Genomic DNA, 27,879 nt, shown 5'->3' on the forward strand with positions numbered 1-27,879 from the left:
AGTAGATTGCCATTTCCTTCTCCAGGGGATCTTCCCGACCCAGGGATTGAACCCGGGTCTCCTGTGTTGTAGACAGACGCTTTACCGTCTGAGCCACCAGGGAAGTGTCTATTTAAAGTAATAAGATATTTTGAGAATTTCTACATATATTTAGGGGAAGCTATGTACTTGAAGTATGTTGATTTAATGTTTAGTAGATATTTTATTTTTTTTTAATTTTATTTTATTTAACTTTACAATATTGTATTGGTTTTGCCATATATCAAAATGAATCTGCCACAGGTATACATGTGTTCCCCATTCTGAACCCAGTAGATACTTTAAAATTTTTATTTATTTATTATTTTTTTGATTGGGTTGAGTCTTTGTGCTGCATGCAAGTTTTCTCTAGTTGTACTGAGTATCAGCTGCTCTTCCTTATGGTGCATGGGCTTCTCATTACAGTGGCTGCTCTTGTTGCAGAGCACTGGCTCTAGGTCATGGGCTCAGTAGTTGTGGTGCATGGGCTTAGTTGCCCCATGGCACGTGAAATTTTCCTGGACCAGGATCAAACCTGTGTCCCCTGTATTGGTAGGAGGACACTTATCTGCCTAGAGACATCCTAGTATTTTTTTTTTTTTGAATTTTACTTTTTTAATATTTCAAAAAAAATTATTTACACTTAAATAAGATGTCTGAGATGTGTACAATTTAAAGTGAAATAATACATGGATAACTATAGACTTGATACTCATTTAAAAATATAGTATGACAAACACACCTGAAGCAGCAGCAGCAGCATCCTAAGTATATATGAGACTGAGATTGGGGATCCATCCATGAAGACACTTGGGTCAGTAAGTGTGGACCTTAGAACCAGATTCAGGTGGCCTAGTTATGAATACTGTGTTATTAGCTTAATAGCCTTCCTTCATAGAGAAGTTACTCAACCCCCCTGACCTCTGTTTCTTTGTGTGTAAAACATATTGTCAAATGTAACTATTTAATATGGTTAATTAATATATTACAGTTCGAAGTTATATGGATCTTTATGTTTTAGAGTACCTACATTTTGAAGATGCTCTGTATAAGAAATAGGACAAAAATTATAATTGACAATTAGCTATAACATAGGATATCAATTCCAGTAAAAAAATAAATCACAGAAAATTATAAATATATTTCTAAATTTTACAGAAATATATGTCCATATAAACACATTCCATGGCTACTTTCAGGCCCTTGGGAAAGGCTTGTACAAAATGAAGGGCTCTGAAATGTAAACTCTGTCAGTTTCAAGGCACATCTGACTCTGCATGTATGCAAAATACCTTGAAGAGTGGTTCTGTAAAAGTGATTGATATTTTTGCTTATTTTTATTACTTACTATTATATTGATGGAAGCATTTTGTGAGCAATTTTCTTAAGGAGAAGAAATATAATTTATATAATTATTTACATATATCTCAAATAATATTGTTAGTCACAGTTTTTATTATTTTGATTTTTCCACCTATAATCAAAATTTTGTTTTTTGTTTGTTTTTCAAAGTATTTCTCACTCATATTAGTTTACTTTTCTATTCTATTTCTTTAAATTGATACATTAAATTCTTTGTTTTAAGAAAAAAGTTGTTAAAAGAAGTGTATTGACCAAATTGAATTATTATTATTTGATTTTATCATTCACTGTGCTTTTAATTGGTGATAGATAAACATCTAAGAAAAAAGACTAGTAAGAAACTTCCATAATTTGTAGAAAACCATATACATTATGAGATTATAGAACTTTCATCAATTTCAATATATAGATACTATCTTAAATTGCTTTTATTACTATTTTATGAAAATATATTTTGTACATATAAAAATCTAGTAAAATAACTTTCACAACATTACAAAGTAAAAGCATACTAGCCTAACTGAAATTAGAAAGGAAATTAATGTCTGTGTATATCAAAACACGGAGTATATTACATGGAAAACCTCATTTAAAGTCTAATAATACTGCGACCATATAATGTGAAACTATCAGTAAAAGCATAATATGAATTAGGAAAGTAAACTTAAATTCAAAATGTACCATTTTCTAATGGATGGGATTTATCTTTTTTCGTAACAAACGTCTGTGGATAAATGCAGGCCTTAAATTCTGCTGTTTTATTCTGGTATAATCTGACCTTACGTTTATTGCCATGTACATTCTGAATGATCACTGCCTGTCATCTACAGGTGATTAAACATTGCCATTACTACCCTTAAACCATTGATTATAGTCAATAAATAGTAGCAATAAACTGTTCAAATTTTAGAAATGTGCTGCAGATTTTCCTTTTTTCTAGTTCCCTTTTGTGCTGCCTTAAAGAATATAAGCAATCAACTCAAAAAAATAAATGGTTTTAGGTGTTTTTTATTTTTTATTGACTTTCCAGACATTAGTGCCTTGAGGCGACTTTCTAATGGTATAGAGGTTCATAAAGATTTAATCACTGAAGAAATATTTATGGAGAATCTATTTGCAGCAAGATTATAAAGGTGTGATGGGGATTTAGAATAAGTGCAAGATTTTGTCTCTGAATTCAAGTAGTATCTGTTCTAAAGCCATAACTTTCAACCGTGGCCGAGCATCCAAATCACACAGTTGTTTTAATCTATTTAAGATTGGAAAAAATGCTGAGAAAATGAAATATGAAAAGAGTAGAAATGATGAATCAGGATGGAGGTAAAGTATAGGGCTGATGTAACGATATGAAAAAAACTCCACAAGTAATGTTGAAGTTTCACTAAAATAATGAATAATTGGGACAGGAATACAGTTTAAGAATTGTGTGGGACTTCCCTGGAGGTCCACTCATTAAGGTTTTGCCTTCCGATGCAGGAAGGATGGGTTTGATCCCTGACTGGGGAGCTAAAATGCCTGGTAGCAAAAAAAAAAAAAAAAAAAACACCTAAGCATAAAACATAAGCAGTATTGTAACACATTAAAGAAACACTGAATAATTGCACAATAACAAGAGTTCTGTAATCTGACCATTTGGATGCTAATCTTAGACCCCTTTGTTTGGTTGCTGTCTTATTCTGTTGGGTTTCTATTACAAAAGACTATAGGCTCAATGGTATAAACAACAAAAAAGTATTTCTCACAGTTCTGAGGCCAAGTTCAAGATTAAGGCATCAGCACATTAGTATTCTGGGTAAGATACCCTTTTCCCAGTTCAACGCCAGAGTCCTCCTGTGTCCTCAAAGCTAAGGCATCTCTGTGAAGTCTCTTTTACAAGAACATGAATTCCATTCTTAAGGGCCCCACCCTCACAACTTACTCAACCTCCAAAGGCCCGCTGTCACATTAAGCTTCAGGATTTCAGCAGATTAAGTGTGTGGTGAGCCACACAAGCATTCAGAACATAGCAGTCGGTGATCTCAGATCATCCCCAAATTATCAGCACATTTCAATTTTCTTCTATATAAAATGAAGCTAACAGTAGCACATTTTTAAAAAGTTGCTTAAGGATAAAATTTGATAATTAACTTAAATTATTTATCATAGTGTGTGACATAGTTAAGTGCTGAATAAATATTTATTGAGTTGTATTATAAATGTAGTGAAGCAATCCATGTTTCATTTGAAGGGATGAGACACTCTTGTTTATTCAGAAATGCTGTTTGAGAAGGTGATTATAAAATGATATATTGAAACAAATTGAGTCTGAAAGATTTTGCTTCTACTTGAAAGAAACAGGAAAAAATATGAAAAGATATAGAAATTAGAAGGGGTCACACAGTATGCTAATTTAGAAAATATCTAAGTTAAAGGGACTTCGCATTGCAGAACAAAACATAGAAAAATAAAATAATAAACATTCCAAAGGTTATATTCGTGGAAAATTTTCACATTATTGAGTGAAAGAATCTTGATTATAGTAATCTGGAAAGGACAGTGTTTTCTAGGTAGTTATGTAGGAAAACATCTGGAAAACTTGTGTATTTCAGGTTTTGGGGATATTTAAAAATATGAGGACCTACTCTATGGCACATGGAACGCTGCTCATCGTTATATGGCAGCCTGGATGGGAGGGGAGTTTTGGAGATAATGGATACAAGTATGTGTATGGCTGAATTCCTGCTCTATTTACCTGAAACTACCACAACATTGTATGTTAATCAACTGTGTGCATGCCTGCTAAGTCACTTCAGATGTGCCCAACTGTTTGCAACCCCATGGACTGTAGTCCGCCAGGCTCTTCTGTCCACAGGATCCTCCACACAAGAATATAGGAGTGGGTTGCCATGCCCGCCTCCAGAGGATCCTCCCAACCCAGGAATCAAACCCACATTTCCTACATCTCCTGCATTGGCAGGTGGGTTCTTTACTAATAGCACCATCTGGGAATCAGCTATACTCCCAATACAAAATAAAAAGTTTTTTAAAAAGTATTATTTGAAAATTGCCTTTAAGAGACCTGTGTGCAGTTTGGCATAAATAAATATAAACATAATTACACATAATAGACAGACTTTGGGTTTTTATGATGATTTCCATTTATTCTTGTCTGGTGAGGGATTTCACCTTTGTTCTGACTTGGTCTCCCTTGTCTATTCTGCTGTGAGGAGTCTTTCCTGTATGTGCATGTTCTATGTGCTTGCTTGCCTTATGCTAACTGAGAACCTTACTGTTACATTTCAGGTTATCAAGAGTTATTTCTGGCTTATAACGTTTCTCAAGATATTTTAATTCTATCATCCTTAATTGATCTCTACAGATGTTTGGCTTTTCCCCATATTATACCCAACTGCATGCCACCTACCTGCTTCAGTGTTAACCTGAGGGATAATTCTGGCCTTTCTGTTTGGCATTTCTGCTCTGTAGCCTAGGTGGTGGTGTAGAATCCCTGTTTTAAATGGTAACCCATGGTCATGTAGGGGATGCTATGACACATTGGTGTCACACACTGACATCCTTGGTAGGGTTAAATCTCTAAATCCTCTCCTATCAGGCAAGACATGAGGCTTTTCCTGCAAGTCTGTGAGATCCCCCTGGGAGGTGCCAAAACATGATATGACTAATCTCTTATATTGGGTTGGCCAAAGTATTCATTCATTTTTTTCCACAAAATGGCTCTAGTAGGGCTTAGTTTTCTTGAACTTCATTTGAAGCATTTTTGTAAGATTGTATTATGAGCTGCTGTATCAGTGTGCATTAAAAAAAATCAAAATATGTGAATTTTTGTGTAGCCATTTTAATAGTGAATACAGACGCAAAAAGATTTTTGGCATATTATGCTTTATTATCTCAAGAAAGATAAAGTGTAACTGAAACACACACACACACAAAATGAATTGTACAGCGTATGGAGAAGGTACTATGATGAATTGACTTTGTCAAAAGTGGTTTGTGAAGTTTTGCCCTGGAGATTTCTTGCTGGATGGTGCTCCTTGATTTGAGAGACCAGTTAAAGTTAATGGAGATCAAATTGAGACATTCGTTGAGAACAATCAACATAATCAACATTATTTTATGTGAGAGATAACCAGTATTCAAATCAAGCATTGGAAATCATTTGTACCTGTTTGATTATGTTAATTGCTTTGATGTTTGGGTTCCACATAAGTTAAGCCAAAAAAATAAGCCACTTGTCTGTATTTCCATACATGATTCTCTAAACATAAGGAAAATATTCCATTTTTAAAGCACATTGTGACAGGCAATGACATGTGCACACTGTGCAATAATGTGGAAAAAAAGAGATTGTAAGGCAAAAGAACTGAACCATCACCAACCAAACCAAGGCCAGTCTTTATGCAAAAGTGATGTGTATATTCTGGGATTGGAAGGGAATCCTCTATTATGAGCTCCTTCTGGAAAACCAAGCAATTATTTCCCAACAAGTACTGCTCCAAGTTAGACCAAATAAAAATAGCACTTAATGAAGTGTCCAAAATTATTCAACAGAAAATGCATAATTTTCCATTGCTGCTGCTGCTGCTGCTAAGTTGCTTCAGTCGTGTCCGACTCTATGCAACCCCATAGACGGCAGCCCACCAGGCTCCCCCGTCCCTGGGATTCTCCAGGCAAGAACACTGGAGTGGGTTGCCATTTCCTTCTCCATTAAGATAATGCAAAACCACATGTTTCTTTGATGACCAGGCAAAAACTTTTACAGCTTAGCTAGGAAGTTCTGATTCATCTGCTTTATTAACCAGACATTGGACCTTCAGATTTCCATTTATTTAGTCTTTACAAAATTCTCTTAATGGAAAAAATTCCAATTCCCTGGAAGACTATAAAAGGTACTTGGAACACTTCTTTGCTCAAAAAGATAAAAAGTTTGGGAAAGATGGAATTATAAAGTCACCTGAAAAATGGCAGAAGATCGTGGAACAAAGTGGTGAAGATGTTCAATAAATTTCTTGGTGAAAATGAAAAATGTGTCTTTTATTTTTACTTAAGACCTAAGGAAGTTTTTGGCCAACCCAATAGTTACAGTTGAGAAAAAGAGGTAAAAATGAACAGTCATTTCATATTAAAAAAAATTGAAAGGAAATTATAAATGCTTAGATATAATTGTTATAACAATGAGAACATGAGAATAAATTTTGCCTTAAGAGGAGGTATTACAAATTACACTTTGAGTGTAATTTTGAGTGGAGGGAGTGAATCAGCACCTTATTTCTTTATTTTCTGTTGTTGAGAAAGCAGGGAGACTGTTGACTTAGTTTGAACGCTGTTGTTTTGCGACCTCAGGAGATCTGTCCAGGTTCCCTTCTTCCATTTTCATCATACAGTTCCACTGTATTTCTAGCTTCTTTTCTTCAAACCTACCAGGATATTTGATCTCTGTTTTGGACATTTTGTTTTCACCTTCTTCTTTATTCTTTAAATCACTAGGTCAATCTGTGATTGATAAGGTAGGTACCATGTATAGGGGTTTAAAGCCCACATTCTGGAATAAGCCTACCTAGTTTTTCAAGCCTCAATCTATTTACTAATTAAGGGCCAAGTGAAATTTAGGGGATGACTTAACTTATCAGTATCTTCTGCTATCAAATGGCAGGATTTTAGAAGTCTCTTCTCATAGAGTTGGTTTACAGGTTGAATATGTCAATATTTACAAATTAGAGCAATTTCTGACATAATAACTGCTTTGCAACTAAGGATTAAAATACATTTATGCTTTGTTATTTTTATTTTGCATAGATATCCTGTGATTTATTATCTTTTAATGCTTACAATATTTGTAGTTCAGACTGTTTCTTCTTTATATAAACATATTGATTATTCCTTCTTTCTAGATTTATAAATTGCTCCATACTCATAAAGATTTCATTAGACAAGGTGATACACAGTTTTATTTTAGTATATTACATTTATCATATTTATGTATTCCATGCATAAATTGTTTTAATAGCAGTTGTATTGAAATGTAATCTTCGTATGATAAAATTGCTGCTGCTGCTGCTGCCAAGTTGCTTCAGTTGTGTCCGACTCTGTGTGACCCCATAGATAGCGGCCCACCAGGCTCCCCCATCCCCCGGATTCTCCAGGCAAGAACACTGGAGTGGGTTGCCATTTCCTTCTCCAATGCATGAAGGGGAAAAGTGAAAGTGAAGTTGCTCAGTCGTGTCCGACTCTTTGCGACCCCATGGTCTGCAGCTTACCAGGCTCCTCCGTCCATGGGATTTTCCAGGCAAGAGTACTGGAGTGGGGTGCCATTGCCTTCTCCAAATGATAAAACTAACCCCTTTAAAATTTTCAATTTAGTGGTTCTTGGTATATTCACAAAAGTTTTCAGTCATCGTTGTGATTACAGTTTAGAATAGTATGACTCCATATATATTAGAAGTCATAGCCCATCATTCCATCCCCTCAGCTCCTGATAACCACTAATCTCTACCTGTATGGATTTGGCTATTCTGAATATTTCATACAAATAGACTCATACAATTTGAGACTTTTTTTTTTTTCATTTAGCATGTTTTCAATATTCATTTATGTTGTAGTATATATCTGTATCTTTTCCTTTTAAGTAGAAAATTGTTCTACCATATATAGATGTATGATTTTGTGTTTGTCCATTCAACAATTCATAGGTATTAGAGTTATTTTCACTTTCAGGTTACTTTGAACATTCATGTTTATGTATAGTCATATGTTTTTGTTCTTTTAAGTATATGCCCAGCAGTGAATTTTTTATACATATAATTACTGTTTGTTTAACTTTTTAAGGAACTGCTGAACTGTGATCCAAAGTATATGCACAATTCTCATCAGCAAAGTCTGAAGCTTCCTGTTTTTCTACACCCTTCCAAAATTGTTACTATCCATCTTTTTAATTTTAGCCATTCTAATAAGTTTGAAGTTGTATCTCATCGAGATTTTTATTTGCATTTCCCTAGTGACTAATGATGCCAGATTTTTTTAATTATGTGCTTATTGCTCATTTGTAAATCTTTCTTGAGACATACTATTCAAATCCTTTATCCATTGTTTTGATTTGATTAGGTGTCTTTTTAATGTTCAGTTATAAAGTTCTTTACATATTCTGGATACAAGATTCTTATCAAACAAATAATTCAAAAATATTTTCTGCTTCTCTGAAGGGTATTTTTTAACTTTTTGAATAGTGTCCTTAGCAAACAGAAGTTTTTTTTTTTAATTATTATTATTAATTTTGTTAAAGTTTAATGTATCTATTTTTCTTTACTTTGCTTATGTGGTTACTGCAATCTTTGCTCAGGTACCTAGAGGTGAGCTAATTACTGGATAGAGACTTAATTAAAAGCTTTGAATCAATATATGTTCCAGACTTTGTCATGATGCTCTTTTTTTTTTTTTTATTGGAGGTAAATTGCTTTACTATGTTCTATTGGTTTCTGCCATACAGCAAAACAAATAAGCCATCAGTTCAGTTCAGTCACTCAGTCATGTCCAACTCTTTGCGACCCCATGAATCGCAGCACGCCAGGCCTCCCTGTTCATCACGAACTCCCGGAGTTCACACAGACTCATGTCCATCGAGTCAATGATGCCATCCAGCCATCTCAGCCTCTGTCGTCCCCTTCTCCTCCTGCCCCCAATCCCTCCCAGCATCAGAGTCTTTTCCAATGAGTCAACTCTTCGCATGAGGTGGCCAAAGTACTGGAGTTTCAGCTTTAGCATCATTCCTTCCAAAGAAATCCCAGAGCCGATCTCCTTCAGAATGGACTGCTTGGATCTCCTTGCAGTCAAAGGGACTCTCAAGAGTCTTCTCCAACATCACAGTTCAAAAGCATTAATTCTTCAGTGCTTAGCCATCTTCACAGTCCAACTTTCACGTCCATACATGACCACAGGAAAAACCATAGCCTTGACTAGATGAACCTTTGTTGGTAAAGTAATGTCTCTGCTTTTGAATATGCTATCTAGGTTGGTCATAACTGTCCTTCCAAGGAGTAAGCGTCTTTTAATTTCATGGCTGCAGTCACCATCTGCAGTGATTTGGGGGCCCAGAAAAATAAAGTCTGACACTGTTTCCACTGTTTCCCCATCTATTTCCCATGAAGTGATGGGACTGGATGCTATGATCTTCATTTTCTGAATGTTGAGCTTTAAGCCAACTTTTTCACTCTCCGCTTTCACCTGCATCAAGAGGCTTTTTACTTCCTCTTCACTTTCTGCCATAAGAGTGGTGTCATCTGCATATCTGAGGTTATTGATATTTCTCCTGGCAATCTTGATTCCAGCTTGTGTTACTTCCAGTCCAGCGTTTCTCATGATGTACTCTGCATATAAGTTAAATAAACAGGGTGACAATATACAGCCTTGACGTACTCCTTTTCCTATTTGGAACCAGTCTGGTGTTCCATGTCCAGTTCTAACTGTTGCTTCCTGACCTGCATACAGATTTCTCAAGAGGCAGGTCAGGTGGTGTGGTATTCCCATCTCTTTCAGAATTTTCCACAGTTTATTGTGATCCACACAGTCAAAGGCTTTGGCATAGTCAAGAAAGCAGAAATCGATGTTTTTCTGGAACTCTCTTGCTTTCTCCATGATCCAGTGGATGTTGGCAATTTGATCTCTGGTTCCTCTGCCTTTTCTAAACCAGCTTGAACATCAGGAAGTTCATGGTTCACATATTGCTGAAGCCTGGCTTGGAGAATTTTGAGCATTACTTTACGTGTGTGAGATGAGTGCAATTGTGCGATAGTTTGAGCATTCTTTGGCATTGCTTTTCTTTGGGATTGGAATAAAAACTGACCTTTTCAAGTCCTGTGGCCTTTGCTGAGTTTTCCAAATTTGCTGGCATATTGAGTGCAGCACTTTCACAGCATCATCTTTTAGGATTTGAAATAGCTCAACTGGAATTCTATCACCTCCACTAGCTTTGTTCATAGTGATGCTTTCTAAGGCCCTCTTGACTTCACATTCCAGGATGTCTGGCTCTAGGTGAGTGATCACACCATTGTGATTATCTTTTTTGTACAGTCCTTCTGTTTATTCTTGCCACCTCTTCTTAATATCTTCTGCTTTTGTTAGGTCCATACCATTTCTGTCCTTTATTGAGCCCATATTTGCATGAACTGTTACCTTGGTATCTCTAATTTTCTTGAAGAGATCTCTAGTCTTTCCCATTCTGTTGTTTTCCTCTATTTCTTTGCATTGATTGCTGAGGAAGGCTTTCTTATCTCTTCTTGCTATTGTTTGGAACTCTGCATTCAGATGCTTATATCTTTCCTATTTTCCTTTGCTTTTCACTTCTCTTCTTTTCACAGCTTTTGTAAGGCCTCCCCAGACAGCCATTTTGCTGTTTTGAATTTCTTTTCCACGGGGATGGTCTTGATCCCTGTCTCCTGTACAATGTCACAAACCTCATTCCATAGTTCATCAGGCACTCTATCTGTCAGATCTAGGCCCTTAAATCTATTTCTCACTTCCACTGTATAATCATAATGGATTTGATTTAGGTCATACCTGAATGGTCTAGTGGTTTTCCCTACTTTCTTCAATTTCAGTCTGAATTTGGTAATAAGGAGTTCATGATCTGAGCCACAGTCAGCTCCTGGTCTTGTTTTTGTTGACTGTATAGAGCTTCTCCATCTAATTATGCATATATCAACCCCCTCTTGAGCCTCCCTCTTTCCCCCATTCCCTCACTCTGGATCATCACAGGGTATCAGGCTGGGCTCCCTGTATTATACAGCATTTCTCATCAGCTATCTATTTTATACTGTATATATGTCAATCCTATTTTCAACATTCATCCAACTCTCTCCCTCCCCACTGTGTCCACAAGCCCATTCTCTATTCTATCTACATCTCCATTTCTTCCTTGCAAATAGGTTCATCAATACCATTTTTCTAGACTTAATATATGTATATTAATATATGATATTTGTTTTTCTCTTTCTTACCTACTTCATTCTATGTAACTATTGTAGGTTCATCTACCTCACTAAAACTGAATCAAATCCATTCTTTTTTATGGCTGAGTAGTATTTCATTGTATATATGTAACACATCTTCTTTATCCATTCATCTGTCAATGGACATCTAGGTTTTCATGTCCTAGCTATTGTAAATAATGTTGCTATGAACATTGAAATACATGTATCAGTTTCAGTTATGGTTTTCTCAGGGTATATGCTCGAGAAGGAAATGGCAACCCACTCCAATGTTCTTGCCTGGAGAATCCCAGGGATGGGGAACCTGGTGGGCTGCTGTCTATGGGGTCGCATAGAGTCGGACACAACTGAAGTGACTTGGCAGCAGGGTTTATGCAGAGTAGTAGAAACAATATTTCATATGGTAGTTTTATTCCTAGTTTTTTAAGGAATCTCCATATTGTTCTCTGTAGTAACTGAATTAACATTCCTCCCAACAGTGCAAGAGGGGTCCCTTTTCTCCTCATTGTCTTCAGCATTTCTTGTTTGTAGATTTTTTGATGATGGCCATTCACACTGGTGTGAGGTGATACCTCATTGGGTTTTGATTTGCATTACTCTAATAATTAGTGATGTTGAACATCTTTTCCTGTGTTTATTGGCCATCTGAATGTCTTCTTTAGAGAAGTGTCTGTTTAGGTCTTCTGCCCACTTTTTGATTGGGCTGTTTCTTTTTCTGATATTGAGCTATGGGATCTGCATATATACTTTGGAGATTAATTCTTTGTCAGTTGTGTGGTTTGCAATTATTTTCTCCTGAATTCTGAGGGTTGTCTTTCATCTCGTTTACTGTTTCCTTTGCTATGCAAAAGCTTTTACATTTAATTAGGTCTTTTTTTTTTTTTTTTAATTTCCATTACTCTAGGAGGTGGTTCAAAGAGGATCTTGCTGTCATTATGTCAAAGAGTGCACTGCCTATGTTTTCCTCTAAGAGTTTTATAGTTTCTGGCCTTAACATTTAAGTCTTTATATCCATTTTGAGTTTATTTTGTTTATGGAATTGGCAATTGTTCTAGTTTCATTCTTTTACATTTAGCTGTCTAGTTTTCCCAGCACCACTTATTGAAGAGTCTGTCTTTTCTCTAAGGATAAGGTGTCCATAAGTGTGCAGGGTTATCTCTGGGCTTTTTAATCTTATTCCATTAGTCACTATTTCTGTCTTTGTGCCAGGAGTTTTGTAGTATTGTCTGAGGTCAGGTAGGCTGATTCCTCCATCTCCATTTTTCTTTGGCAGATTGCTTTGGCTATTCAGGGTCTTTTGTGTTTCCATACAAATTGTGAACTTGTTTGTTCTAGTTCTGTGAAAAATGCCAGTGGTAGTTTGATAGAGATTTCATTGAGTCTGTAGATTGCTTTGAGTATTATAGTCATTTCACAATATTGACTCTTCCAATACAAAAAACATGGTATATTTCTCCATATGTTTGTGTCACCTTTTATTTGTTTCATCAGTGTCTTAAAGTTTTCTACAAACAAGTCTTTTGTCTCTCTAGGTAGGTTAATTCCTGTATATTATCCTTTTCATTGCAATGGTTAATAGGATTGTTTCCTTAATTTCTCTTTCTGATTTTCATTGTAGTGTATAGGAGTGCAAGAGATATCTGTGTATTAATTTTATATCCTGAAACTTTACTATATTCATTGATTAGCTTTAATAATTTCCTAGTGGCATCTTTAAAGTTTTTTATATATAGTATAATGTCATCTGCAAACCCAGGAGAAGGGAAGGGCTACCAACTCCAGTATTCAGGCCTAGAGAATTCCATGGGGTCTCAAAGAGTCGGACATGACTAAATGACTTTCACTCATCAGCAAACAGTGAGAGTTTTACTTCTTCTTTTTCAATCTGGATTCCTTTTATTTCTTTTTCTTCTCTGATTTCTGTGGTTAGGAAATCTAGAACAATGTTAAATAATGGTGGCAAAAGTGGCACCCTGGTCTTGTTCCTGATCATAGAGGAAATGCTTTCAGGTTTTCAACACTGAGGATAATGTTTGCTGTGGGTTTGTTGTATATGGCCTTTATTATGTAAATGTATGTTGCTGGGAGAAATATCAATAACCTCAGACATGTAAAGAACCTCTTGATGTAAGTGAAAGAGGAGAGTGAAAAAGTTGGCTTAAACTCAACATTCAGAAAACTAAAATCATGGCATCTGGTCCCATCACTTCATGGCAAATCAATGGGGAAACAATGGAAACAGTGACAGACTTTATTTTTTTAGGCTCCAAAATCACTGCAGATGGTGACTGCAGCCATGAAATTAAAAGACACTTACTCCTTGGAAGAAAGGTTATGACTAACCTAGACAGCATATTAAAAAGCAGAGACATTACTTTGCCAACAAAGGTCCGTCTAATCAAGGCTATGGTTTTTCCAGTAGTCATGTATGGATGTGAGAGTTGGAGTATAAAGAAAGCTAAACACCAAAGAACTGATGCGTTTGAACTGTGGTGCTGAAGAAGACTCTTGAAAGTCCCTTGGACTGCAAGGAGATCCAACCAGTCCATCCTAAAAGAAATCAGTCCTGAATATTCATTGGAAGGACTGATGTTGAAGCTGAAACTCCAATACTTTGGCCACCTTATGCAAAGAATTGACTCATTAGAAAAGACCCTGATGCTGGGAAAGATTGAAGGCAGAAGAAGAAGTGAACAGAGGATAAGGTGGTGGATGGCATCACCAACTCAATGGACATGCATTTGAGTAGGCTCTGGGAGTTGGTGATGGACAGGGGAGCCTGGTGTGCTACAGTCTATGGGGTCACAAAGAATCAGACATGACTGATCGACTGAACTGAATTGATGTTACTTCTACACCTACTTTCTGGAGTTTTGGTGTTTTTGTTGTTGTTTTTGTTTTATTTTGTTTTTCATAAATGTGTGTTGAATATTGTCAAAAAGCTGTCTCTGCATCTTTTGGGGTAATCATACGCTTTTATATTTCAATTTGTTAATACAGTGTTTCACATTGATTGGTTTGTGTATATTGAGGAATTCTTGCATCCCTGGGTTAAAGCCTGCTTGATCATAATGTATGATCCTTTTATTGTTGCTTTCTATTTGCTAGTATTTTTTCAAGATTTTTGCATGTATATTCATCAGTGATATTGACCTGTAATATTCTTTTTTTATAATATTTTTGACTGGTTTTGTTATCAGGGTGATAGCGGTTTTACAGAATGAGGTTGGGAGTGTTCCTCCTTCTGCAATTTTTCGGAAGAGTTTGAGGACAGGTTTTAGTTCTTTGCTAAATATTTGATAGAATTAATCTGTGAAGACATCTGGCCCTTGGCTTTTGTTTGTCGGAAGTTTTTTGATTATAGTTTCTGTTTCCATTCTTGTGAATCGTCTGTTCATATTTTCTATTTCTTTCCATTTTAGTTTTGAAAAGTTATGCTTTTTAAGAATTTGTCCATTTCTTTATATCGTCCATTTTTTGACACATAGTTGCTCATAGTAGTCTCATGATTCTTTGATTTTGCATTTTCTGTTATAACTTCTTTTTCATTTCTACTTTTACTGATTTGAGTCTTCTCTCTTTTGTTATTGATGAGTCTGGCTAATGGCTGGTCAATTTGTTTATCTTCTTAAAGAACAAGTTTTTAAATTTATTGATCTTTGCTACTTTCCTTCATTTCATTTCCATTTATTCCTGCTCTGATCTTTATATCGTCTTTTCTTCTTCTAATTTTGTTTTTTTCTTTGTTGTTGTTGTTGTTTTTCTTCTTCTTCTTTTTCTAGTTGGTTTATGTGTAAGATTAGGTTGTTTATTTGTTTTCTCTTGTTTCTTGAAATAGGCTTGTATTGCTATAAACTCCCTCTTAACACTGCTTTTAGTGCATCCCATAGGTTTTGAGTTGTGTTTTCATTGTCCTTTGTTTCTAGATATATTTGGATTTCTTCAGTGAACTGTTGATTATTTAGAAATGTATTCTTTAGCCTCCATGTGTTTGTATTTTATACATTTTTTTTCCCTGTAGATGATATTTAATCTTATAGTGTTGTGGTCACAAAAGTTACTTGAAATGATTTCAATTTTTTAAAACTAACCAAGGCATGATTCTACTCTTTTTTTGGATAAAATATCCTAAGGCAATGGCACACCACTCCAGTATGCTTGCCTGGAAAATCCCATGGACGGAGGAGCCTGGAAGGCTGCAGTCCATGGGGTCGCTGAGGGTCAGACACGACTGAGCGACTTCACTTTCACTTTTCACTTTCATGCATTGGAGAAGGAAATGGCAACCCACTCCAGTGTTCTTGCCTGGAGAATCCCAGGGACGGGGGAGCCTGGTGGACTGCCGTCTATGGGGTCGCACAGAGTCGGACATGACTGAAGCGACTTAGCAGCAGCAGCAGCAGCAGATATCAATTAGATCCAACTGATATAATGTGTCATTTAATTCTTGTGTTTCCTCAGTAATTGTCTGTCTCAATGATCTACCCATTTGTATGAGAGGAGTGATAAAGTCCCCACTATTATTGTGCTACTGTCAGTTCTCCCTTTAATAGTTGTTAGCATTTGTCTTATGTATTGTGTTGCTCCTATGTTGGGTGTGTATATACTTGTAATTTTTATATCTTCTTGGGCTAATCCCTTGATCATTATGTAGTATCCAGCGCTCTATTTCTATTTTACATTATGCAATGAATACTTACGCAAGCGTTACAAATCTGTCTAAGCCTTTGCTCTCCCTGTGTAGGGCCTCAAGCTTAGACAGAGATGAGAAATTATGTATTCTTTCTTACTCCTAAAATGTAAAGAAAGTCTACATTTTCTAGTTGTACACATAGTCTTGCACATTTCTGTGGGCTTCTAGATTCCTGGAATATGCAGATATTTTCAAACCCCTTTGTGGACACCTTCCTGTTTTCGTTTTTAACAGTTTTGATGTTCTTGTTATCTCCATTGCATATCTCTGCCATAGGAAGCTGTAATGTTATACAAATGCTGATGTTTCTCTTCAAAAACTAGCCTTAGGTGCAGGACTATTTACAGAGACTCAGCTCCAAGTCTTGCTCACAGAAAAGGTCATTAAAATGGAAATATTCAGGGAACTGCTACATAGGTTAGATTGTGGTGATTTTCTGAGGATGGGATCTTGGAGCAGTTTTAAATAGGTTCTTCCCCACTCTGAGGTCTGAGGTATGGTGGTTTTCACTGCTAGTCAAATCACAAAGTTGGTGGTCCAAGGCTTCTATGTAGCTGTGAAGAGAGGGAAACTATCAGCCTCACTGTTCTTTTTGAGAAGCAGTCACTTTTTCCAGTAAATGCTCTGAGGGCTGGTGAAAGCCCTTGTCTATTCCAAAGTTCTGAAAATTTTGATTGAGAATAATTTTTGCCGGTATATTCATTGCCTTTATGAAAGCAAAGCTTTTTTCGTCTTTACTGTTTCAGAGGTGTTTCTTGAATTTGATTTTGACAAGAAATGCAAGATTATTTGTTCTTTTTTAATGGTTATGCACATTTCCTCATAAATTTGAAAGGCCACAGTCATTTATGTCTAATGTACTGATTGTTCCCAGGAGGCTTGAAAAAGTCGTGATCTATTCATATGGCTATAAATTCCATCTCTGAGACCACACTGCTTTAATATTTTTTCCTGGGTAAATATATAATTAAAGGGTATAAACATTGCAATTGTGAAGCATGTAGTTAACAGCTGTTTGTTTTAGTTATAAATAAGAAAAAACATTGTAGGCCTTTATTAATTAAAATGTAAGCTGAATTAGAAAAATATGTAAAAATTCAGTTATTTTATATAAGCTCATATATTTCAAATAAATACCAAGAAGTTATACTTTTTTAAAAGAACTTAATTTGAGATAAGTAATTATAGCCCATCAAGTCTTCCAAGTTTATTGAACTAACCAACCACTAACAGTGGTCATTTCCATAATTTAAATATATTAATTTACTTATTCTTGAGTATACATTTTTAAAATGTGAACTGATAAAATACATTTTAAGGACAAATGGCTAATTCTATTTAATTTTGCCTTTTTTCTATAGGACTTTGGAGATGATGGGTCCTTGTATATAACCAAAGTCACCACAACTCACATGGGGAATTACACCTGCTATGCAGAGGGCTATGAAAACATCTATCAGACTCACATCTTCCAAGTGAATGGTAAGAAATGTGGGATTGTTTTAATTGTTTTTTCTTCAGTAGATATTCAAAGATCATCCCAAATGACTAAGAAAGGCCAGTACTTTGGCCACCTATGGGAAGAACTGACTCATTGGAAAAGATCCTGATACTGGGAAAGATTGAAGGTAGGAGGAGAAGGGGGCCACAGAGGATGAGACAGTTGGATGGCATCACTGACTCCATGGACATGAGTTTGAGTAAACTCCAGGAGTTGGTGATAGACAGGGAGGCCTGGCGCGCTGCAGTCCACAGGGTCACAAAGAGTCAGACACAACTGAGTGACTGAACTGAACTGAACTGAGTTTTATCATTTCAATAATCAATTTAATTGCTATGAGCATTGGCCAAGTAGGCTGATAGCAATTTTATAATCAGTGCTTTATTTTATTTATGACAATTCAAATTTTACTTAGTTGAATTGATGATATAGAATTGCATATATGATTCATTAATACACACTAATTATTTCCCATGCAGATATATACATTAATTTACTCTATAGTTTACAAAAAGGAGGCAGAAATTTACTAGGCTTTCTGTAGGAACAGCAAGGTGGCTGGTGTGATTGGTATGAATTAAGAGGAGACTGGCAGGAATGACATTGGAGAGACAGCCTCCAGGCAGATCACATGAATTTCTGTACATAATTAAGAAATTGGATTCCTATTCTTATTATAGCCAGAATATCATTATATTATAATATATAATGTGTTATTATATTAAGCATTTATTATTGGAAATGGCATGTTCTGATTTGTTTTAAAATGATTGGAAGCACTGAGATCTGTTTAAAAAAAAAAAAATTAGTAGTCTAGAGGAGAGATAAACATGGCTTAAGATTGAGTGTTAATGATGAAGAGGTAAAAAGTGGCCAGATTGGGGATATATTTTGAAAGTAGATTTGAAGAATGGCTTGTGAATATGAGAAAAAGAGAGCTTTACAAAGAATGAACCCAAGGAATTTGAAGGAAGCATTTAGATCTATGGTCATAACGTCAATTGCAATGGGGAAGAAGCATGTTTGGAGACTGAGTAAGATTAATGTTTTTTGTTTGTTTGTTTGTTTATTTGTTTCAACACATTAACTTCTATACAATTATCCAGATAGAAGTCAAGTATGCAGTTTAGTATGTAAGTCCGAAGATCAGAATGACAGCACAAAGTTGAATATTTCGATAATATCAGTGTGCATAGACTAGATTTAAAGTCTTAAATTGGAGCTTGATGAAGTCATTTTAGAATAAGTATAGTTGGATTTGAAGTCAGAGAACTGAGCCTTGGAGCTGAGGCTAACAATTGGAGAAACAAAGACTTAGAATGAACACCCTATGTAGGAAAAATATGTCCTAGAAATCAAGAAAATATTGGAAAAAAAAATGTTTGAAAAGGTTAGAGAGCTTATGGTTTTGTTACCAGATTCCTATAGACCTCACTCCTGCTGCCTTGGTTGGGGAGGGTTTATATTCTGGTCTGCTAAAGCAGAAAATAATGAAACCAAACCTGAGATTGAGAAAACACAGGCTGTATTCAGTGGCCAAAGAACGGAAAAGTGGGAACTAAGATCATACATCAACTTCCTGCCCACCTAATGAAGGAATTTAATTTTAAAGAGTAAAGACAAAAGAAGGAAGACTGCGGTGAACGATGAGAAAACATTTGCATTAGAAAGGCAATGCCAAAGAATGCTCAAACTACCGCACAATTGCACTCATCTCACACGCTAGTAAAGTCATGCTCAGAATTCTCCAAGCCAGGCTTCAACAATATGTGAACCGTGAACTTCCTGATGTTCAAGCTGGTTTAGAAAAGGCAGAGGAACCAGAGATCAAATTGCCAACATCCACTGGATCATCGAAAAAGCAAGAGAGTTCCAGAAAAACATCTATTTCTGCTTTCTTGACTATGCCAAAGCCTTTGACTGTGTGGATCACAATAAACTGTGGAAAATTCTGAAAGAGATGGGAATACCACACCACCTGACCTGCCTCTTGAGAAATCTGTATACAGGTCAGGAAGCAACAGTTAGAACTGGACATGGAACAACAAACTGGTTCCAAATAGGAAAAGGAGTACGTCAAGGCTGTATATTGTCACCCTGTTTATTTAACTTATATGCAGAGTACATCATGAGAAACACTGGACTGGAAGAAACACAAGCTGGAATCAAGATTGCCAGGAGAAATATCAATACCTCAGATATGTAGATGACACCACCCTTATGGCAGAAAGTGAAGAGAAACTCAAAAGCCTCTTGATGAAAGTGAAAGAGGAGAGTTGAAAAAGTTGGCTTAAAGCTCAACATTCAGAAAACGAAGATCATGGCATCTGGTCCCATCACTTCATGGGAAATAGATGGGGAAACAGTGTCAGACTTTATTTTGGGGGGCTCCAAAATCACTGCAGATGGTGATTGCAGCCATGAAATTAAAAGACACTTACTCCTTGGAAGGACAGTTATGACCAACCTAGATAGCATATTGAAAAGCAGAGACATTACTTTGCCAATAAAGCTCCTTCTAGTCAAGGCTATGGTTTTTCCAGTAGTCATGTATGGATGTGAGAGTTGGACTGTGAAGAAGGCTGAGCACTGAAGAATTGATTCTTTTGAACTGTGATGTTGGAGAAGACTCTTGAGAGTCCCTTGGACTGCAAGGAGATCCAACCAGTCCATTCTGAAGGAGATCAGCCCTGGGATTTCTTTGGAAGGAATGATGCTAAAGCTGAAACTCCAGTACTTTGGCCACCTCATGCGAAGAGTTGACTCATTGGAAAAGACTCTGATGCTGGGAGGGATTGGGGGCAGGAGGAGAAGGGGACGACAGAGGATGAGATGGCTGGATGGCATCACTGACTCGATGGAAGTAAGTCTGAGTGAACTCTGGGAGTTGGTGATGGACAGGGAGGCCTGGCATGCTGCGATTCATGGGGTCGCAATCTCTTTAACAAGTGGTGCTGGGAAAACTGGTCAACCACTTGTAAAAGAATGAAACTAGAGCACTTTCTAACACCATACACAAGAATAAACTCAAAATGGGTTAAAGATCCAAACGTAAGACCAGAAACTATACAACTCATAGAGGAGAACATAGGCAAAACACTCTCTGACATACATCACAGCAGGATCCTCTATGACCCACCTCCCAGAATATTGGTAATAAAAGCAAAAATAAACAAATGGGACCTAAGTAAACTTAAAAGCTTCTGCACAACAAAGGAAACTATAAGCAAGGTGAAAAGACAGCCTTCAGAATGGGAGAAAATAATAGCAAATGAAGCAACTGACAAACAACTAATCTCAAAAATATACAAGCAACTCCTACAGCTCAATTCCAGAAAAATAAATGACCCAATCAAAAAATGGGCCAAAGAACTAAGTAGACATTTCTCCAAAGAAGACATACAGATGGCTAACAAACACATGAAAAGATGCTCAACATCACTCATTATCAGAGAAATGCAAATCAAAACCACTATGAGGTACCATTTCACACCAGTCAGAATGGCTGCGATCCAAAAGTCTACAAGCAATAAATGCTGGAGATGGTGTGGAGCAAAGGGAACCCTCTTACACTGTTGGTGGGAATGCAAACTAGTACAGCCACTATGGAGAACAGTGTGGAGATTCCTTAAAAAACTGGAACTAGAACTGCCTTATGATCCAGCAATCCCACTGCTGGGCATACACACTGAGGAAACCAGAATTGAAAGAGACAAGTGTATCCCAATGTTCATCGCAGCACTGTTTATAATAGCCAGGACATGGAAGCAACCTAGATGCCCATCAGCAGATGAATGGATAAGAAAGCTGTGGTACATAGACACAATGGAGTATTACTCAGCCATTAAAAAGAATACATTTGAATCAGTTCTAATGAGGTGGATGAAACTGGAGCCTATTATACTGAGTGAAGTAAGCCAGAAAGAAAAATATCAATACAGTATACTAACGCATATATCTGGAATTTAGAAAGATGGTAACAATAACCCTGTACACGAGACAGCAAAAGAGACACTGATGTGTAGAACAGTCTTTTGGACTCTTTGGGAGAGGGAGAGGGTGGGATGATTTGGGAGAATGGCATTGAAGTATGTATAATATCATATATGGAACAAGTCGCCAGTCCAGGCCCGATGCAAGATACTGGATGCTTGGGGCTGGTGCACTGGGACGACCCAGAGGGATGGTATGGGGAGGGAGGAGGGAGGAGGGTTAAGGATGGGGAACACATGTATACCTGTGGCGGATTCATTTTGATATTTGGCAAAACCAATACAATATTGTAAAATTTAAAAATAAAATTAAATTAAAAATAAAATCAGTGTATAATAAGACTCAGGGTCTGTGGGAGGTCACATTTGTTTCTAACTTGGCCTAAGTTTTTTCCATTTGTTTTTTGTTTGTTTGTTTGTAACATCCTTTCTTATCTCTGGGCCCTTTAACTTAAAGATTTATGTTAAATAAATCTTTTTAAAGCTGGAGGTTGGTGGGTTTTCATCAAAGACTTGGAATGACTCTGGCAATAGTTTGACTATTGTTGGCACTCCACAGAAGCAGATTTAGACCTTGGTTTCTGGGGCAAACCCAGTTGTCAACTAGACATGGGTTAAGGCTTAGAAATGGACTTTCAAGGAAAACAGTGAAGAAAGCAGACAGAATATGAAGGAAATGAAGCATGCTTGTTCCCAGTGGTCTCAGATGTTTAGAGTAGGATATTCAGAGATAGCAACTATTCTGGAGGGCACACAATCTTGGGAAAACAAGTGTGTGGGGGAATTGTTTGCTATGTGGGTGCTGCATCCATGGTGAAATGGTTGTTGTAGCAAGTCTGGCTGTTGCCTCCCTCTTCGTTGTAATTTTTACAGTCTAGTAGATGAATTGTCAAGACTGATGCATTGTGCTTTTTTTTTTTTGAGTGTGTATATATATATATATATATATATATATATATATATGTATGTATATATATATATGTATTAGGGAGAAACATTCTCCAATTTTGTTCTTGGCTAACCATTCATTCCCTGGTGACTCAGTGGTAAAGAATCCACCTGCCAATGTAGGAGACATGGGTTCTATCCCTGGGTTGGGAAGATCCCCTGGAGGAGGAAATGGCAAACCAAGCCAGTATTCTTGCCTGGAAAATCCCATGGAGAAAGGAGCCTGGCAGGATGCAGTCCATGGGGTTGCCAAAAAGTCGGATAAGTCTTAGCAACTAGACAACAACACTAAATAATCTTTTTTATTTAGAGCATCCTTACTTTCAGGCCTTGTTTGTCCAGTCTAAGTAGCAGCTGTGTAAGAACTCTTGCTAGTTTGTTGAGCAGTGCATGGTACATGTTCTAAGTGCATCAGGATAACAGGAAAAAGTATCAAAAATATAGAACTGGAGTTTCACCAGCATCCTCTAGAAGTTTGATTTAAAATCTTCATTTTGATGAGCTTCTCAAGTCATTGTGATGTAAAGCATGAGAACTATTCTGAATGGCTGCTCTTTCAAGTGTCTGCTTCCCATTCACATCTGATGTAGGGTTTTTACATAACTCACTCATTTGCCATGCTCCAGCTGGGAAGCCCAGGAAGAAGGTTTTTGAGCCAAACTGCAGGCATTTGTGTCATAAAATGTGCCCTGAGAGGTTCTGGGGAAATGAAGTATTCTGATTTCATCCCTCCTGTGGATGAACTATTTACTCTGATCTCAGATTTTTTTCTGAAGATGGAATACAAGAATAAAGGAATAATGAGGTCTCAGAAACACTGTGAAATTTCTGCCATTATTAGGCTTAGCATTACAAATTCAATATTAGCAGTGATTACCTTGATTGAGCACTAAGGTTTTCCTTTTTCAGGGAACAAAGATTCCTAAACTTGGGACTAAAACTAGTCGTTTCCTATTTTCTCCTACTACATTTAACCTGCTTTAAAATTCTTGGTATAAATGTTTTCATGAAAGGATGGGGTTTGCAAAGAGAAGCAATGATATTATATAGATTGAAAGGGAACAGAGAGAAAACTGTGCCTTGACTGGAGAGTGATGTAGGATTAGGAGAAGGAATTTTATTAAAAAATTGCAGATGTGATTATCTTTTATGTTGATGTAAGTAATCCAATAAAAATTAAAAGTAGCTTATATCAGAGAAAAAGAGGAAAATTATAGTAATCAAATATTTAAAAGTTGATATAATCTAGTACACAAACGGAAGAGTTGTTCTTTGAAATATTGGCAGTTAATCTCTTTAAACCAGGAGGAAGACACTGGGAAAGATGCTCAGGGAGGGAGCATGAGAAAATTTTCTTTGCATTGCTTGGATTATTTCATGACATGAGGAATACCAACTATTGAGGATGCAGAGTTGAGAGCTTTAGTGCTTTGAGGAGAAGAGAGGTATGTAGGAAGGACCATGAAAATAGCAGTATGCAGTTGGAATGTTGTTCAGACCTTTGGGTATCCTTGAGATGATAAATGTTGATATGTTTTTCTTCTGCTGTGGTTGGTTGTACATTTGCAATCATAGAGAGAAGAGATTTGGATTTAACCAACATTTTACTTTGTCAGGTGAGTAGGTGGGAGAGAGATAGGTACTAGAAATTTAAGTAAGTTGTTAAAGAATGATTATAGTGATGGACCGCAGAATAAATGATAAGGTAAGGAAGTGATAGGTAAGAAAATAGGTGAGAACATGAGAAAAGAGAAACAAATTGAAAAATTAACTGGGATATCCACCTTGGTCAAATACTACTAGTACAAGGGCACACAAGAGAAAGAAATGTAAAACCTTCACTCAGAACATCTTTTTAAGGTATCTGGCAATTTCTGTCTATTAAAAATACACTTCTTTAGGTCAAGCATATATAAAGGAGTATATGGACCATTAAAATGTGATAGATGTTTAGACAACCAGATGTTTAGATCTAACTTTCCAGTTCTGGCCTTAGCTGAGAGGGGAAAAAATGAAGTGTAGACTACCATTATTTCATCAAATTCAACCACAACTGACTAAGAAGAAGAAAACCCCCTTGTTCTACTGCATTTTCTATCAACTAGGGAAGCCAATAAGTATATTTCAAGAATCATTTTTTCATATTTAAGCTTATTTGAATAAGTAAAAATGCTGGGTAGAAAATGTCTTATGCATGTATTGGTAATAGATTATCTTCAGCAGCTGTAACAGACACACCAAATAACAGAGGCTCGAGGGAGATACCAATGTGGTTTTCTTATGCATAAAAGAAGTCCAGATGAGGTGGTTCAGGAGGGCAATTCCACAGCGCTGTCACCATGCTATGCTTCCCCTACCTGTGCTTAGCATGTTGTTGCCCTTCTCAATGTTTCCAAGTGGAGATGAAAATTCTAGTCATCAATTTCACATTTCAAGAAGCAAAAAGGAAGCAAGAGGAAAGAAAATAGTGCCTGATACCAAGAGCCTATTTTTAAAGGAACTTTAAAGAGAGTACCAACAATAACTGCATTGGCTCTCTAAATATAGAGATTGCAAAAGATGTTTCTTTGGCATTGGGGTTTTGTCATTCACAACGATGAAGTGTTCAATTATTTAAAAGGAAGGAAGGAAGGAAGGTGAGAATAAATACTGAGTAAGTAACTAGTCCTGTTTATCACAAAGTATGCTGGTATGTCAACATATTATGCAAAAAAATAATAGAATAATAACACTTTATAACTAAATATTTAGAAATGATAAGACTAGTTAAAAATAACAGCCTGCAAGTGATTTGCTAAAATGTGATTTGTCTCTTTTCTTGATGTTTCCCTTTTCTTTATTTTATATTTATATTTGGCATAATAACTTTAAAGGTATGATTTGTGTATAAGTAAATATACTAAAATTGAGGTCACTCAGAACAGTTAAAAGCCAATAACAAAGGAACTGTTGAGAAGGAACTGTGACACTGAAAAATACAATGAACATGCAAGAAAATGCAAATTAGTTAGACAAATAGCACTTTTATGGACCCAATAAATCTCTGAAACTAGTTTAACTCATTTTGCATTTTCCATCCACCTTTTAGAACAGGTTAAAAAGAACTTTAGAAAATCAGGTTTCCATAGGAAATTTAGCATATCTTAACAGTTTGTCAATTAGTAATAAAAATAAAATATATTATTGATTACCATAAAAACCTCTGCAAATACCACAAGTCATTGGAATTTGTTAAAGAGTGTTTTTGAAGTGCAAAGTCTATTTAAATATCCCAGGGTGCAGGCTAAATAAAAGTCTGTCAATAGCCCTTTTTCTTTTCAAACAATATAAAATTAGATTATTGAAATATGAGAGTGCTTCTGTGTCCTTGCCAGAAGAAACATTATGTATAAATCAAAGGAGCTTGACTCTACCAGTGAAATTCATTTCATGCTTTTCTTTTTCTTTTTACATAAAGAGAATAGTCTTTAGATCTTCAGCTTAGGATACAGAATGTATGAAATTTTAAATGTCATTTGGTGTTTACACTACCCTCTGGGCAGAAAGCTCGTCCATATTCAAAATAGACCCATATGTATGCAGTTATTTCTTTCTTGTTTATTGTTGAAGACCTCACACATAATATCAAGTGGATATTTTCCTACTCATGTCAAAAACTTCTGCAAAAAACTGCTGGCATTATAGAATGTTTATGTAGAACACCCCTATTTTTTCTCCTCCAGAGTTTGGAAACAACACTTGGAGTTAGTTATACAGATATCAAAGCATCACCTTCATTACTGGTAAAGCTTTGTAGATAAAGCAGCTTAAGTCTGGAGCAACAGCGGCCTGCTTTTTCTTGTAGTATGAAATTGAATTTCCTCACCCAGTCTCAGGGAAGCTTCCCAGATAAGTTTTTAGCAAGGACAAAGGAAAGATGGGAATAAAACCTTCCTGTGAGTAGTAAGGCCCAGTAAAGTGAAGTTGCTCAGTCGTGTCCAACTCTTTGGGACCCCGTGGACTGTAGCCTACTAGGCTCTTTTCTCCAAGGGTTCTCCAGGCAAGAACACTGGAGTGGGTTGCCATTTCCTTCTCCAGGGGAGCTTCTCAACCTAGGGATCGAACCCAGATCTCCTGCATTGCAGGCAGACGCTTTAACTTCTGAGCCACCAGGGAAGCAAGGTCGAGTAAGCAGGGAGCAAAAGGCCAAGTTCTTCTCTCTTCTTCCCATTGTGAGTTATCAGAGGATGATGAGAGAGAGGTTTTGAGAGTTACACCGGCTCAGTTATTCTCTAACTATGGTTCCTGGGCAAGCGGCACAAACAACTTATTTTATTTTTAATATTAATTTTTTTTTTACTTAAATGTAGTTAATTTACATGTTTGTGTTAGTTTCAGGTGTATAGCAAAGTGATTTGCTATTGCTAAGTCACTTCAGTCATGTCCGACTCTGTGCGACCCCACAGACGGCAGCCCACCAGGCTCCCCCATCCCTGGGATTCTCCAGGCAAGATTACTGGAGTCGGTTGCCATTTCCTTCTCCACTGCATGAAAGTGAAGAGTGAAAGTGAAGTCACTCAGTCTTGTCCGACTCTTAGCGACCCCATGGATAGCAGCCTAACAGGCTCCTCCATCCATGGGATTTTCCAAGCAAGAGTACTGGAGTGGGGTGCCATTGCCTTCTCTGATATCAAAGTGATTTAGTTATACATAATACATGTGAAAGTGAAACTGAAAGTCACTCAGCCATTTTCGACTCTTTGCAATCCCATGAACTATACAGTCCATGGAATTCTCTAGGCCAGAATACTGAAGTGGGTAGCTTTTCCCTTATCCAGCGGATCTTCCCAACCCAAGGATCAAACCCATGCCTCCCGCATTATAGGCAGATTCGTTAAAGAATATATATATTCTCTTAAAAATGTTTTCCCATTACAGGTTATTTCCAGATATTAAATATAGTTCCACATGCTATACAATAGGATATTGATATTTATCTATTTTATACAGAGTAGTGTGCATCCGGTGGTTCAGATGGTAAAGAATCTGCCTGCAATGCAGGACAGCATGGTTCCATCCCTGGGTTGGGAAGATCCCTTGGCAAAAGGAATGACTAGCCACTCCAGTATTCTTGCCAGGAGAATTCCAAAGACAGAGGAGCCTGGAGGGTTATAGTCCATGAAGTTGCAGAGTCAGACATGACTGAGCAACTAACACTTAACACTAGTGTGCATTAGTTAATCTTAAACTCCTAATTTATCTCTCTCCCCCCTTTCCTCTTTGGTACCCATATGTTTTTTTTTTTTTTATGTCTGTGAGTCTATTTTTATTTTGTAAATAAGTTTATTAATATAATTTTTTAAAATGCACATTCTCAGGGTGCACTCATACTACTGAATGCCCTGGTCA

The 27,879-nt window shown here is 36.6% G+C and overlaps 1 protein-coding gene across 4 annotated transcripts in view; it reads left to right on the top strand.

Moving 5' to 3' along the window:
• FSTL5 (follistatin like 5) overlaps positions 1-27,879 on the top strand; it is a 935,726-nt gene that overhangs the window by 699,236 nt on the left and 208,611 nt on the right. For all 4 annotated transcript variants that reach the window (XM_070769158.1, XM_070769157.1, XM_070769159.1 and 1 more), the window contains exon 8: positions 17,412-17,532. In XM_070769158.1, the coding sequence (XP_070625259.1) occupies positions 17,412-17,532 (121 nt within the window). The remainder of the gene's footprint in view (positions 1-17,411; positions 17,533-27,879) is intronic.

Source organism: Bos indicus, chromosome 17, assembly GCF_029378745.1.
Source record: "Bos indicus isolate NIAB-ARS_2022 breed Sahiwal x Tharparkar chromosome 17, NIAB-ARS_B.indTharparkar_mat_pri_1.0, whole genome shotgun sequence".
In the NCBI taxonomy this organism is placed as follows: Eukaryota; Metazoa; Chordata; class Mammalia; order Artiodactyla; family Bovidae; genus Bos; species Bos indicus.